Here is a 14,934-nt window from a genome sequence, read left to right as displayed (position 1 = left end):
ACTGGACACCACAAACCCGGTGCCAATACCAGTACTCCGTGCAAACACCGCCACCAAGTGCTGGAACTACAACAAGCCAAACAACAAGGAAGGGACCTTCTGTAGTGCCTGGTGGGTCTCTCTGGACCCCCAGCCCCCTCCTGCACCTCCTCGCACATGCTTCCCCTCGTCCTGTCTACTCTACAGAACCTGACTTGGGCCACAGCTGTCCTTTGCCCCGCCTTCGCACACCTGTCAGCTGACAGTGAGGCCGGTTGTCAGCATGAGCCCCTGTGACCAGTGGGAGCCTCCTGAGGGCAGAGCCTGCCTTGTTTGTGGCCGGGCCCTCAGCCGGCCAAGCAGTCGAGAAAAACAAAGGGGAGGAGCAAGCAGCATCCTTACGGTTGGAGACTGTACATGTACCACCGCGACTAGCAATGCCTGGGCTCTGCCCGCCACGCCACCCAGCACCTCCTGCCAGAGCCCTTGCCGCCTGGGTCGTAGGGACTCCTGCAGCACTTGTCCCTCAGCTCATTGTGGGTCATCACACGTGTGGGCGGTGTCACCCCCATCAGTAACAGACGATGAGGGCGATGACTGTCAGCGACAGAGCACTTCCCCCAAGTTGGAATTAGCGAGGGCCCCGCGGTGATTCCGGTGTCTTTGCTGTGCTCCTCAGCACCAGCACCGGTTAATGAGGCTGTTGTGGCAACTGGAGCGTGAACCTCCTTCAGGGGCTGCATGGGGTCTCCCTCCCTTTAGATCTGTGCCTTCTAGTTCCGAGCCTGGCACGCTTGGGTTAGTGAAGTTTTGTTGAATGAACGACGGAGTGAATGATTCTTATGGAGATGCTACCTTGCTGCTTTTCCTTCACTGTGGTGTGTTTTGGGGGTGCTTGTTACCATGCTCTAGAGAAGGGACCCAGAGAGGAAAGAGCATTAGAGATGGTGCTGAGGATCTCTTACGGCCTACAAACCACCCAGTTCGAGGCAGCTTACAGCACCAGCATACTTCAAACATCTGCGGGATCTAGGTAAGGGGAGCCCTGGGGTAGGGTGCCTCAGCAGTTCAAAACCACCAGCCACTCTGCAGGAGAAAGGCTAGCTTTTCTGTTCCCACAGAGTGTTACAGGCTCCAAAACCCAGGGGCAGTTCCACCCTGTCCTATGGGGTTGCTGTAAGACATGGAGTCGGCATCGACTCAGTGGCAGGGGTTTGTCTTTTTATGTTTGGGCAGTGTGTGTGAGGAACCTGGCTTGCTGGTGGAGTGGCAGGTAGGGAGCGGCTGGCATGAGCAGCTGGAGGCGGAGCTGCTGCCACCTGGGCAGCCCCGTCTCTCTTGCATCTTGTGTCTCCAAGTTGCCCACGTGGCACTTCACGGGCTCCGTTTGGGCTTCCTCCCGGTCTGGTAGCCGCAGCTTTCCTGCATGCGGCTCCGAGCTCCACGGGCAGGTGTCCTTTCCTAACCTCACTGGGGAGTCCTGCAGGCGCCGTGAAGCTCATAGCGTGCCGTCACGTGTCAAAGCCCCACAGAGACGTCCCAGCTCACATCTGCCTTTCATACTTGGGTAAGGTGACCGGATTTTAACATTGGCAAAGCGGGACGCCATTGATAAAACTCCTATCCTGGCGAAATAGCCACATGGCAGCTGAAAACCGTCTACCCTAGCTTGGCGTGCATTCTTTCCAAAATTCGAGACTTTTTAAAAATGCCGCGGGACGTGGGAAAAATTGTTAAAAATCGAGACTGTCCCATCACAAGCGAGACGTCTGGTCACCTTATACTTGGGGTCCCTGAGGTCTGAGGCACAGGGGCCTTGCCCAGAGGCGCTCTGCCTGGCAGTGGCAGTCCTGCTGGGAAGTGATCTCATTCTCCCTGTTCCCCCGCCCAGCTTTGACAGGGGCTGTGTTCAAGATGCCAGGCCCAGCGCTCAGTCAAGTAACACCCCTACCGCGGGGAGAAGAGGGGCTGCTAAGGGCGGGTGAGTTTGACGATTGTCACGGAGCTAGAGCCTGGCGGCTGCCTTCATGACATGCACATGGGAAGGACTGTGCCTGCTGGGCCTTGTGCCCCCACGTGATGGTCACGTGGACCACCTTCTTAGGGCATGGCCGCTCTCCTGCCCTCGCGTCAGAAGCGCCTGAGTGCGCGAGGCTGGGCAGGAAGAAGGAATGGCATTTTAAAGTGGAACTTCACGGTGCCAGCATACCAAGGGGCCCTGGTGGCGGAGTGGTGATGGGTCGGGCTGCTGACCACAAGGTCGGCAGTTGGGAACCACCAGTTGCTCTGCAGGAGACAAATGAGGCTTTCTACTCAGTTTTGGGAATGCAGAGGGCCGTCGCCAGGAGCCAGAGGGCCAGGCACAGCGCTCACTTATTTCCACACTCTAGCCCAGCAGTGCAGGCTCCGTCCTTGCCCACGCTACAAGGCCCCGTGGGGGAGGCTCCATCGCGCTGCAGCCATCAGCCAACGACCCGCCATATTGCCCGCTGTGCCTGGGACCCCTCGGAGGCCTGCTGCCTGCCCCTCTGACTTTGGAGTCATTTGCTTATGTACCCACCAGACCCTGATCCTCCTGCCGATCTTGGGACCGCCAGCCCTGCCGCTACTCGAGTCAGGAGAAGCCTCCGGCCTAGCACCCAGCCCAGGGACTTGGAACCTGTCCAGATTTTGACGGGCTTGTTTCTATAACTGTGTGAGCCATTTTTCCCATAACTATCTCTCTCTGTTTTTCTACACCCACCACCACTGGCTTTGCCTCTCTAGACAACCATAGCCGAGGCAGTGGGTCTCTGTGGGGCACAGGATCCTGGTAGTGGGTGGACCTATATGGTTCTTGCCTTTGTGAAATCTGCAGGCGAGTGAAAGAAAGAAACCGAAACGACGGAACCATTAACACACATTTTTGGTCAGTGCTGTGACGAACAGACTGGGTAGCGTCACACACAAACACCCCAGGGAACGTTCTGTGACATCCCTGGTCAGGGAGGGCCTCTCTGAGGATTGGCATTTGAGGAGGGATCTGAAGGGGGCGGCGGCGGGTCTGTTAAGAACAAGGGGCAGAGAATGTTCCAGGCAGAAGACACCATCTGTGTGAAGGTCCTGAGGCCAGAGAGCATTGAGCTGGTTTGCCAAATGAGAGATCTATCTGTGGCCAAGAGGAGGGTGGACATGAGGGAGGGTGCAGGCCCCAGGCAGTGCGTGGCTTCAGGAGCTGGCAGGAGTTGGGATCTTTGTCTATCCACATGGAATAAGACAGCATCAGAGGTGAATTCCAGCAAGGAGCCATATCCGTTGACTTGCGGAGACCTTGGGTTGGGGCCCAGAGGAGGCTCCGCCCTGGGCCAGGTGAGACTCCAGAACCTGGGGGTGGACTCGAGGGGAGAGAAGGGGGCCATTCTGAGCTATCTGTTGCAAGCTGCAGGCCCTGGGTAGTGGCTTGTGTGGGGCCGAGCAGGAGGAAGCAGTGACTCTTGGTGTCCGCCTCCCTGTTGGGGGGCCTTCAGTGCACCCTGGAGAGGAGGGGGAGAGAGGGTGGGCTTGTGTCTTGGAGGCAGGGGCTTTGAAAGTGTTGTGGGCTACTTTATTCAGACTCCATGTGGGAGTCACCAACACACTCTTGAAGAGAACCGAGAGACTTGGGGTGGAGCTCTCAGTAAGGTCTGAAATGGAGGAGGAGCCTGCGTGTAGGTGATGGAGAGGTGGCCAGAGAGGTAGGTGTGGGGTCCCCAAGGGTGTGGGGTCTAGACGCCGCTGCTCAGGGGAGAGGTGGGGGAGCAAGCGGTCAGAGAGGCTGTTGGAGACAGAATGGCACTGCCCACATGGCCAGGCCACTGGGGAAGTCGCTGAGCATGTGTCTGCCGCTGGTACCATGCCCTTTCCTCTTCACCACGCAGCCTCCCAGTGCCAGGCTTCCCACCCACCTGTCTGCCTTCAAACAAAAGCTTCCTGGGCTGAGCACCATGGAGAAGCCAGACACAGGCGCCTGCCTCTGTGGTGAGCCCCGCCCTCAGCCCCCTCTGGGGGCCTGATGCTGGCCTCTAACCAGCTTCTCCAGCCCCTGCTCCCAGCCTCCCTCTTTCTGGAAGCATGTGCTCTGCGTGGAGTCCTGACTTCTCTGTTCGCCCCCCTCTCGCTGCTTCTGGCTCTCAGCACAGAGCCACTGCTCGCCCCTGAACCTGGGGCGTGCCAGCTCCCTCATCCTGTCTCGCAGGGCCCTGGGCAGCCTGCTCCCGCTCCACTCTGGGGGGTTACTCCCAGCAGACCCGAGCCCTCCCCCATGGGCTCTGTGGTCTATGCAAAATAATATCCTTTCTCTTTGGTCATTTTCTGCAAATATTTAGCATTTTTTCAAAAGAAAAAAATAACAGGAAATGACCTTTCTCGTATATTTGGAAAAACAATTGAGACTGTAATGGAATCTGTCTGGTCACTGGGACTCATAAGCTGCAGACTTGGAAGCATACGGTGGCCGTGGGAGGAGCCAGGGCCCGTGGGAGCACTAGACACAGAAGGTCGAAGCAGCTCCCTGTAGGGACCCCAGCAGTGCCCTTTGGTGTCTGGACCCCAGAGCAAGCACCTGCAGGGGTAAGCCTCTGATCCTGCCTGGAGGGAGGGTTGGGGGCAGAGTGCGAGGGCACCGCCGCCCCCTCTGGGGTAGCAATCGCAGACGTCCACACTCTGAAGGAAGGAAAGAGGAGACTTCCCTCTTTAGCAACCTGCAGGCTAGAGCTGGTTTCTGGCCAGAATGGCTATTAGCCCTGCCTGGACCACTCTGTCCGCCTCCCAGACCCCACCCAGGGCCTTCTCCTCCTGGAGGCCTGCCCTGACTGCACGGCCATCAGCGGAGCCAAGCATGCAGAGAGCCAGTCCGCCGTCCCCAGCACTGACTGCACTGGTGACACGTGGTGTGTTGACGCGAGCCGTGACTGTTTCCATATCAAATGGTGGACTCCCTGCGGGCTGAGGATGCGTCTCTAGGTTTGATGTGTGCCCAGTGCCTGGGCTCTAGAATGTGCTGGGTAGACTCTTGACAAATGGCGAACCAGTCGATACAATGTCAGCAAGGAGAGACTCAGAGCCCATCTTCCTTGTTCAAATGGGGGCCGGAGAGGAATCTGGGAGCCAGGAAGGGAATGTGGGGAGGGGGGCGAGCACCCACATTCATAGGCTCTCTGGAAGGTCCACAGGGGGACTGAGGCAGGTGGGAAGGAGATGGAGCTTTGACTCTGTTTCCTTTTCTTACCACTCACACACATATGCACGAGTGAAATACTGGAACAGTCGGGGTGGCTTCGTCGTAGAGAATGCTTAGAATGCACAAACAACTTCAAGCCACTCATCGTGCCGAGGGGTGCATGTGGTTCCATCACGAGAGGCTCCGGGTGGCACATGCTGTCCACAGCTACTAGCCTGACGGTTGGTGGTTCAGAACCCCCTGGTGGCCTGCACCCATGCCCGAGAGGCCGGTGGTATGGTTGCGCAGCAGGGCTTCCCGGGCGTGGTGGGGGCAGGGCTGGACAATGCTTTGACAATAGCATTGAGCTTCTGCTTCACTTAACAGGACCCGTGGACGTTGCCCCCCACACTTAAAGCGCATCCACAAACCGTTCCTCTGTCTACGAAGGAGTGAAATAAGGATAGCTCCCCCTGCTCGGTCAGAACCCCATCTGGTGCCTCCCAGGTCTGACCGCTAGAAGCGACATTCTGGTGTCCATCCTTGTCCACTGGTCTTGACATACAACCTGGACTATTTTCCAAAAGTAAGTGGAGTTGGCTGGTCGGCCTAGAAACCGTGGCGATGCCCCGTGCAGGCTGTCAGACCACTCGCTTCCCCCTTGAGGTTGCACTAGCTGGGTGACCGTTTCCCGAGACTTCCCTTCTCATTTGCCGTTACCTCTGAAGGGCCGAGGGTGAGGGATGGAGAATAGCAGGATCGAAGAAGACAGGAACGACGTGTCCGTGCTGTGGACGCAGAGTCGCCTGTCAGAGCCCGGCTCACTTGGAGGTGAGGCAGCCCAAGCACGCTGGCTCAGTCAGGGTTTTCCAGGGCTGGGCTGTCAGCTTGGCCCTATTCCCTCTCCGTGCCCTGCGTTGGGCAGCTGGGAAAGTCAGGCGAGCCAAGGGCAAGGGCCACCGCCCTGGGAATATGTCCTGGCATTGGTGACACTGGCCCTCTCCATGGAGCTGGAGCTAGCAGATGGGAGCCCTGCGGTGAACAGAGAAGGTGTCGCTCGGCCATTCCCATAGATCGGTGGGTGGGCAGGAAAGGATCCGGTCACTGATGGTCATTCTGAGAGTCCGATCAGTGGGGTGGCTGCTCCCTGCCAGGCCCTGGTGGAGGGTCTGGCGGGGAACAGCAGGAGCCTGCCCAGGGCAAAGGCTTTGAGCCAGACCTGCTGGAGACCAGGCAGAGGCTCCTTGCTGTTCGCACAGTGCCGACCTGCTGACAGAGAGAGGGCGGCAAATCAAGGCACAGCAGAGCTGGCACACCTGCTCAGTCGGCCCCTTCTCACAGGCAGTAGCTGTCCTGCATGTGGGTGAGGCTGGCCCACACGAGATCGTCCTGAGTCACAGGTGTGCAGCAACCTCAGAGAGCTGTTATGGCGGTTACGTCAGTGATCTTCCGGAAACCCACAACCTGCTAACCTGTAGCAACCTGACAGGACAGGGCAGAACTGCTCCGTGAGGTTCCCACGACAGAATCTTTACAGGCGCAGACAGCCTCATCTTTTTCTCGAGGAATGGCTGGTGGGTTTGAACTGCTGACCTTGAGGTTCACAGGACAGCACCACCAGGATTCCTTTGAAACTCATAAGTGCTTAATAAATGCTATTTTTACTATGGTTGTAACGGAGCCCGGGTGGCAGAGTAGCTATGTGTTGAGTTTCTAACTGCAAGATCAGCAGTCAGGACTCCCAGTCACGCTGCTGCAGGAGAGAACTGAGTCTGTCTGCTTCTGTAATGCTTTAAAATCCCAGAAACTCAAAGGAGCCGCTCTACCTTGTCCCAGAGGGCCCGTGAATCAGAACTGATTGGAGTGGCAGAAGGTGGTGTGGTTGATTCTATGGTCGGAATTTTCACATTGTGTCTCTTTTGTTGAGTCCTGGTATTGTTGCCACAGGCCCCTCCCTTGCTGTACAGCTTGGAGCAGGTCCCCCAGGGGGAGAGGCAGGATGAAACGTCTGTGCCCTGAGAAGGACCCACCTCTGGGACTTCGGGGAGTTCCTTTTGCGGTGCTATTGTTATCAGGTGCCCACTCGCCCACCTCAGTTGACCTTAGGTTCAAGCCCATCGAAGAAGGCCCCCCCCTTTTCCGCTGCCCTTCCACCTTACCAAGCATGACGTCCTTCTCCAGGGACTGCTCTCTCCTAGCCCAACGATAACAAAGTACTTGGGATGTATTATTTTGTTAGCAGTCAAAACCCAGCTCCCTCAAAACAGTAAGAGAAATAGGCAGGGCCTGCCATCTGCTGGAGCTTTGGGGGATTGCTTTAGAGAGGCTCCTGTTTCCACCTTGCATTTACCTATCCTGGAAACGGTGGGAATGGTAAGCAGAAGCCAAGCCCCGTTCTTACAAGGTCCCATCTCCCTCTCTTTCTAGTCTTCCCAGGTGATCTCTGAGTGTCCTTTTTGATCCATCCATGAAGTCTCTGTCCTGAGCTAAGTGTGGTGGGGGAGCGGAAGTCTCCAGCTGTGAGCGTCCTGTGTGTGTGTGTGTGTGTGTCCTCTACCCCATCCCTCTACCAGCACCCCCCTCCCACCCAGCACTGATTGACAGTCTTTCCAAACACTCAGGGTGCTTTCTGGACACCCCTACCATCAGTGACCTCCTGTCATTGTCTTAGGAAATGAGTTTCCTGTTGGCCCAAAGAAGTGGACACAGTTAATATTTGTTCACTCCGATGTTTTTTCCGTTAGCTTTCTCATGGGGTGAGTTGGCTTCTGTCACTGACGAGTGTGCCCCTGATGCTTGCTCTGTCACCACATGTGCCTCTAGCACGTTTCTCTGATTGGGATTCTTGTGGTGACGTGCCACCTCCTGAGGGGCTGCTGGGTAGTGCCTGACAGTTGCTACCATAGACAGTGTGCAGTCGGCGGGCTACACACACACACACACACACACACACACACACACACACACACACACTCTGGGTGTGGGCCTGCATGTGTCTAGGATTGGTAGTTGCTGAGCCCACACCAACTGCACTGTGAACCCCTAGGGGTCAGGTCAGTGGCTCAGACCACCCCTCCCACTTCCTAACCAGGGTCTCCTATCTGTGCTGTCGTATGCCACTTTAAGGAGATCCCCAGGCACAGTAAGAGATGCGAGTATCCCTCCATCAGATCCACCCTGATCTTTTAAAAATGCGATGCTGCCTGTTGACCGCTGGCAGGGTGCAGACAGATGGACAGTCTCCTGTGGGCTGCTGGGAGAATTGGGTTCACGAGAGCTGCCCTTTGGGGCCACTATAGACACCACTGTGCCACTGGAGACAGTGACACAGATGGTGCCGCGAGTCCATCCCCCCACCCCCACCCCGTCCTCTAGCGCAGCCACTCTCCTTCTAGAGATACTGTAGGGAAATCATTAGGGAGGACACACGGGTCACATGGAGACCTGGAGCTTTTCAGGAAATTCTGAGTCACTGTGACCCTCCGACAGGGCAGGACTGCTCCTTTGGGCCGCCTAGACTGCCCGTCTTTATGGGAGCAGACAGCCTCATCTTTGTTCTGTGAGGGGCTGGTGAGGGTGAACCGCTGGACCCCGAGGTTAGCAGCCCACTGCATGGGCCACCATCACTGTCTGCGTGGTGGAAAACTGCAGACACCACCACGGTCAGTTCTGGGGCTGGTCCTGGGTGCTAAAAGCAGACTAGACGGTGCGATGCTTAGTGTGACTCCAAAGGAGCGGTGGAGACATTATGGCTTTGTGCATGTGGTCTCCTCTCTCCTCTCTGCACTGTATTATCAGCCATCAAGGCGGTAGCAGTAACTTCACGCCGTCTTTCCTGCCCCTCGTCTGAGATTGAGCCCCGAGTCTCCGTGGACCTTCTCCACCTCGCCTCTGGGAGGGCTTGCTGCCATCTCTGAGTTACCCTGGCGAAAAAAAAAAACAACCCTACAAGAATCCAAAACACGAATATTCCCCACTCCACAAGCCTTGGTGGCTCTACTGGATTGCACTGTGAGCAACAAGGTCGGCAGTTCAAGCCCAGCAGCCACTCCATGGGGGAGAGATGGCGCTGTCTGCTCCCATAAAGATAGGCAACCTCAGAAACCCTATATAGGTCAACCTGGATGGCAGTCCATCAGTTGGTCTGTTTGCTTTTGTAATCTCTACTCCACCTTCCCTCCTCAGAGTGGTCCTCATCCACTGTCCATCTCAGTAAATCACACATCTCTCCACCGACGTATCCAGGTCAGCTGCCACGCTTCCTATCAGTCCTGTTGACCCACCCTCGCAGGACGTCTACAGTCTCTGTGATGGCCACCTTTCCTGCCTGCACTTCTGCGGAGGCCCCAAACTTGACCCCTGCAGGCCCTGCTGCACCCAGATCCCTCAGGGGCCATGTTAACGGTTGTGACCTGGCCCCTGCCCACCACTACAGAGTCCTCACTCCCACCCCAGCCCAGGCCCATCCATTCTCCTGATTCCCCCCCCTCCCCTCCCCCCCCCCCCCCCCCCCCGCCGCCTTCCCCTGCCTGAGGCTCTTTCCTCAGCCTGGGCCAGGCCCTTTCTGCTCCCCAGAAGACTCTGGTCACTGTTTGCACCACAGGGACTTGCCCAGTGCGGCATCGACAGCACCTGGCCAAAGCCTGGCGCCTGAAGGAGTGAATCGCTGCGGTAACTCAGAGAGAGACGCAGGGCGGTGGCCGGGAGGTAGCGTTAGGGCAGCTCTCTTGGTCCTTGGTACGGTCTTTGCTTTCTCATTGGTCTGTTGAGGAAGGGGCAGCCATTGTTACTTTGTCAAAGGCTCGGGGAGCGGGGCTGGGTCCCCTGCGTACCTGCGTCTGGCCTCACTCTGCCCCCGCCCCTCCTCCCCGCAGGCTGAGAGCGATGCAACAGGCATGATGGAGGTCGAGTCCTCCTACTCGGACTTCATCTCGTGTGACCGGACAGGCCGCCGGAACGCCGTGCCCGACATCCAGGGAGACTCCGAGGCTGTGAGTGTGCGGAAGCTGGCTGGAGACATGGGCGAGCTGGCCCTCGAGGGAGCAGGTCAGAGCCAGTGGGTCTTTGGCCTGAGTCTGTGGGTGGAGAGGCGCCAGCTGGCCTCCACGGCTGGCCACCAAGTCCCATTAGCCCCCACAGGCCCCCGGCAGAGTCCAGCCAGATACTAGCTGGCAGAAGGGGCACCTTCCGACGGGGTGTCCTGGGGCTCCCGTTACCCTTCCTCCACCCTCTCAGTCCACCCACGGGTCCTGTCAGTTCTGCTGCCGAGATCCATCCCAGGGCCTCCACTGCACCCACCGGCCCCCAGATTCCCCCTGGTCGACAGCCTGGCCCTCCTACTGTCCCTGCACCCACACCAGCCCTCCCATTCCACCCACACCACTGCCAGCAGGGTCATTAAACCTGGGCTTCCCGCAGTGGGCGATGCCGCCCCTGGGCCTGGGGTGCTGGACTGATTGGGGGGCAGCAAAATCAGAGACTGAGACTTCGTCCCGGGTCATGGGCTGTCTATAGTACACACATTTGTAGTGGCCTGCTGGGTGGCTCTGAGTGCTTTTTTTCCCTGAAAAGGAGGCAGTAGGCCAACGAGGCTTGGGAGCCTTTGATGTGGAGCTCGTGTTTGGCAGAGCAGCCTCTAGACCGGGGGGCACCGGCGGCGGCGGTGCTGCTCATGTGGGTGCCTGTTCACCTGCTCAGACGTCTTGGCTGACCAGCTGCTCTGTGCTTTCATGCTTGAAGCCCTAGGGTCCCAAATTGACTTTCCTGTATCCCCTGTCAGAGAAAAACAATTACCCAGCACTCCCTGCAGCCCCACGCTTTCACCCCATAGCCCATGACCCCGCCTCCTGGCTTGTTCCTGTACCGCCCCCGGCCCTATCACCCGCTTTGGGGAACGCAGGTTTACACCATCCTGCCCCAGTTCACAGCAGAGGGAGGCTGCCCTTACCCCTACACCCTCCAGCAGCCTGCTGCTTGGCTGGGGCTCGCCAGGCCCTCAGACTCCCTCTCGGCTCTCACGCAAACCCGAGCACAGACGCCAGGCCCCAGAGGGCCTTTCCTGCCTCAGGCACCTGGCCTCGTTCTGTTGGGCACATTGCAGGTACTCTGGGGCCACAGGCGGAATGAGCAAACAGAAGGCACACAGCACCTGCTTCAAACACCTCCCTCCCCACCCCCCCTTGCCAGCCCTTCCCTCCCTCCCTCCTGTCTGTTCTCGAGATCCAGGCACGTTGGTCAGCCCTGGGCCCTCCCTTGGGAATCTTCTATGCATGGAAGACCGCCCTGCCCAGCCCCCCTGCACTGATGAGGTTGTATCTCTGCCACATCCCTTCCCACAGTGCATTGCAGCTGCTGGCTCCGTGCCTGTCCCCACCCGACCCCCCACCCCGTGGTGGTGGTGGGGTTGTCCTAGAAAAGCTACAACCCTGACTTCTCCCCGTGTGTCTGAGAACCTGTGAGCTTGCTCTGGGCAGAGGTAACCTCACAGAGGTTGAGCCCAGTTCTTGCTGGGAGCGTGAGAACCTGCCTTCCTTGAGGGAGAGCCCCTTGGAGGAGCTAGCTCCCCCTGCCCCGCCCCCTCCACACACACAGCGGTCAGCGTTGGAGTTTGAGGCATCTACCAACCTCTCCAGCCCCCCTATGAGCAAAGGGCCTAGCACACTGCTCCCTGCTCAGCACCAGCTCCCCTCCCTCCTCTTCCTGCTCCGCATTCTCAGCTTGCCCACACCTGTTCCCCAGAAACCTTCCCTGCTGCAGGGGCGGGCCACCTCTCCTCCAGCTGCCTCTGTGGCCCGGTGCCCCCTCTGTGGGCTGGTAATGTGTCTGTGCCCGCGGTGCCTGGTGGTGTTTGGCATGTGATGGAGGGGCCCAGTCAGTCAGTCAGTGAGTGGCTGTTCACTGCCCAGCTGCCCCGTGGGGTGCTGCCAGCAGGCGTGCTCACTGTCCTCCCTCTCCCCACCTCCGCTTGTCCTCTGTCTTCCTGCCATCAGTGCCGGGAAACCTCAGTGGTCATAGCTGCTCCTCTGTGCCCCCAAAGCCTTCAAGGCCATGTCCCCCCTGAGAATCCAAGGGCCATGGCTTATGGGCATCATGCGGCCTGCCAAGGACTTCGACACTGATCACGGGGGCCCAAGGAAAGACCAGGGTTCACAGCAAGGAACTGGAGCACTAATGGTGGAATGCTTGGAGGAGGCAGGCTGGAGACCCCGCAATGAGCAGTTCCCAGGGGATTCACTGAGGGACAGGGACAGAGTTCCAGGATCCAAGCCTCGGAGGCACCGGGCGCACAGCCAGGGGGGAGAGAGGAGCCTTTGCCTGCCAGGGAGCATGGGCCTCCTGTGCCGCAGTGAATGCTAAGGGCCAAGGAGTCACAGATCACCATAGCTGTGCTGGGAAACTGGCCCTAGGGAGTCCCCAGGGTGCTGTTTGGAGAAGAGCGGGATCCAGGCTCTTCACCCCTAGCCCAGCTGGCCCAGGAGGGGTGCATGACTCTGTGTGCTGTAGGTGCACCCTACACGCACCCTTCACAGGTTGGTGGCCACCTGTCTGCTCCTCTCCTACACAGGAAGCCGCTGGTAGAGGTGAAACTGAAAGTGAGCAGCAGGGCGGGGCTTCTAGGGGTTTAAAGAGACCGTGTCCCTTTCCGGGCCAGGAGAATCCAGGCCAGATAGGGCATCCCACGTAGGAAAATGTTCCCAATGCACAGTCCGGTTTGTCAGACTCCCGGAGGGCATGGAGGACCCTCTGGGACCACGCCTCGGCTGCAGGGGCCACACCAGGACAGGAGCTGGGGGTGAGGGGTGGGGGGTGGGGGGCGTGGAACCTGGGAGGGAGGGCATACAAAAGCTGCTCCAGACACCCTCCTGCCACTCGGTGGACTCCCAAGAACCCAGGGAGGCGATCAATGTAGGTGCAAACCTCTACCCTAGGCAGGGCACTTGGCTGCAAGGGAAACTCATCGGCACGGCTGCCGGCTGTGGTGGCAGTCAGGGCTTCTCCGCCTGGTCTCGGGCAAATCAATCCCCTCACCTAGCTTTGTCTCCCTCACCTGCAGGAGCTCTGCCCAGGGTGCTGGGTCTCCCACTCCTCTAAGGGCTGAGTCTGCAGGTGCAACATGACAGTAGGGCAGCTGGGGGAGTACTGGCTTGGAACCCGGGCCCCAGGTGAGCTTGTAGCCCAGCTGGTGACATCACATCATCCACAGAGCTCTGCCCACAGAGGCTGCTACCCCGTGGGCAGAGGCCGAGCAAGGGCCTGAGACTGGGGGGCCTGCAAACAGGTCTAGCAATCTCCTCACCGCCTGTCCCGATGCCGAGACCAGCAGGCCCTGCCTGCCCCCCTCCCACGGCGGGGCTTGAGAGAGCCTGCAGAGGGGGACCCATGGGATAAAGTTGCTCTGCCCTTCCGAGCCTGGCACTACCCTTCACCCATCCCTGCTTCCAACCAAGGTCTCTGGCTGTGTGGAGTGAGGAAAACGATGGAGGCTGTCAACAGTGGGCTGCTTCCGCCCCCTCTGTTCCCTCGGCCCAGAATGCACCCCAGGCCCTCCCCAGCACCAACCCTGCTGCTGTGCCCGAGCTGGCCTTGTTCCGTGTCCTGGTCTGCCTGAGAACTCCCTTCCCTGTCCCGCTGCCCCTCAGCCATCTCCCCAGGGCGCTGTAGCAGAGGCATCGGAGGGCAGGCTGGGATGGTACTAGGGGTGCTGCAGGTTGTGGCTTGGAAATCAGAGCCCCCTCCCCCCAGTAGGCCAGGCTGACCGTCCCTCTGAGAGCCCATCTGGTGGGCCCCCAGCCCACCCTGCACTTCCTGAACAGGCCTCATGGCTCTGCCCTGCCCTGGCTGACACCCCCACTCTCTTCCTTCCAGAAGGGCAGGCGGAGGCAAGCGCCCCAGACAAGGCTGCGAGCACCCAACCTGAGAGCAGCGATGGGACCACCTCTTCCTGAGCCTGAGCCTGACCTGCGGCCCCTGCAGGAAGAGGAGTCCCGCAGCCTCGTCTGATGTCCATGGTCCCCACACCAGACTGAGAAGCCCGCCTGGGCCCACCCCCCTGACACTGTCACTGCAGGTGTCACTTATTCAGTGGGGACTCAGGCAGGGCCCTGCCCACTGCTGTGAGCAGCCCACCCAGGAAGAAGCCTCTCCCCACTGCCTCCCCCCTGGGAGGCCTGGGCAGGGACCATGTCCCGACACCACCCCCTTCTCTCAGCCCCTACCGTTGGGGTCAAGACCTTCTTAATTCCTTTTATAAGAAAATGCTTTTAAACTTTTTAAATACTTCAAACCTTTTTTTTTTTTTCAGCCAACTGGGAGGGAGCTGACAATCGATTCAGTTGTGTTTGTTTGTTTGTTTGTTTGTTTGGAAGTCATTGTAAGCTACCCCGCTGCCCATCTATGCAGCCCCCGGGGAGCTGGGCGCCGGGGGAGGAGCTCGGCATGTCCTCTTCTAGGGAAGGGGTTTCGTGCTTGATATGATCTGTGCACCTCCTGCCCTTCACGCTGCCAGAGGTGCACCTGGCGTCTGGGAATAAAGCTCTGGGCTGCAGAGACTGGCTCCTGGCGGTTTCTCCTTGAACGGCAGAAGCGGGCCGGACCTCGTTCTTCTGAAGCTCACAACACAGATGCTGTGCGGCCCAGAGGCCAGCACTGCCTTGGGCCCAACAACTGGTGTGTCCTCCTCCCCTTCAGCCTCTCCTGAAACCCAGCCCAGGAAGTGGTCCCTCTGCAGCCCAGGTAGGTGGGGGAAAGAGCCAGGGAGTGTGGCTGCTTATTTTTGCCAG

The 14,934-nt window shown here is 58.8% G+C and overlaps 1 protein-coding gene across 3 annotated transcripts in view; it reads left to right on the top strand.

Annotated features, from left to right (window-relative positions):
• The window catches only part of PKIG (cAMP-dependent protein kinase inhibitor gamma), a 78,266-nt gene extending 63,559 nt beyond the window's left edge, over positions 1–14,707 (top strand). For 2 of the 3 annotated variants that reach the window (XM_075528717.1, XM_075528715.1), the window contains exons 2-3: positions 10,030–10,201; positions 14,021–14,707. In XM_075528717.1, the coding sequence (XP_075384832.1) occupies positions 10,051–10,201; positions 14,021–14,100 (231 nt within the window). In that variant the 5' untranslated portion in view covers positions 10,030–10,050 and the 3' untranslated portion in view covers positions 14,101–14,707. Of the gene's footprint in view, positions 1–5,542; positions 5,742–10,029; positions 10,202–14,020 lie in introns of all 3 variants that reach the window. The other variant, XM_075528716.1, reaches the window with a different exon arrangement.
• The last annotated feature ends 227 nt before the right edge of the window (positions 14,708–14,934 follow it).

The sequence above is a fragment of the Tenrec ecaudatus genome, chromosome 12, assembly GCF_050624435.1.
Source record: "Tenrec ecaudatus isolate mTenEca1 chromosome 12, mTenEca1.hap1, whole genome shotgun sequence".
Lineage (NCBI taxonomy): Eukaryota > Metazoa > Chordata > Mammalia > Afrosoricida > Tenrecidae > Tenrec > Tenrec ecaudatus.
This window is presented reverse-complemented; position numbering and strand designations above follow the sequence as displayed.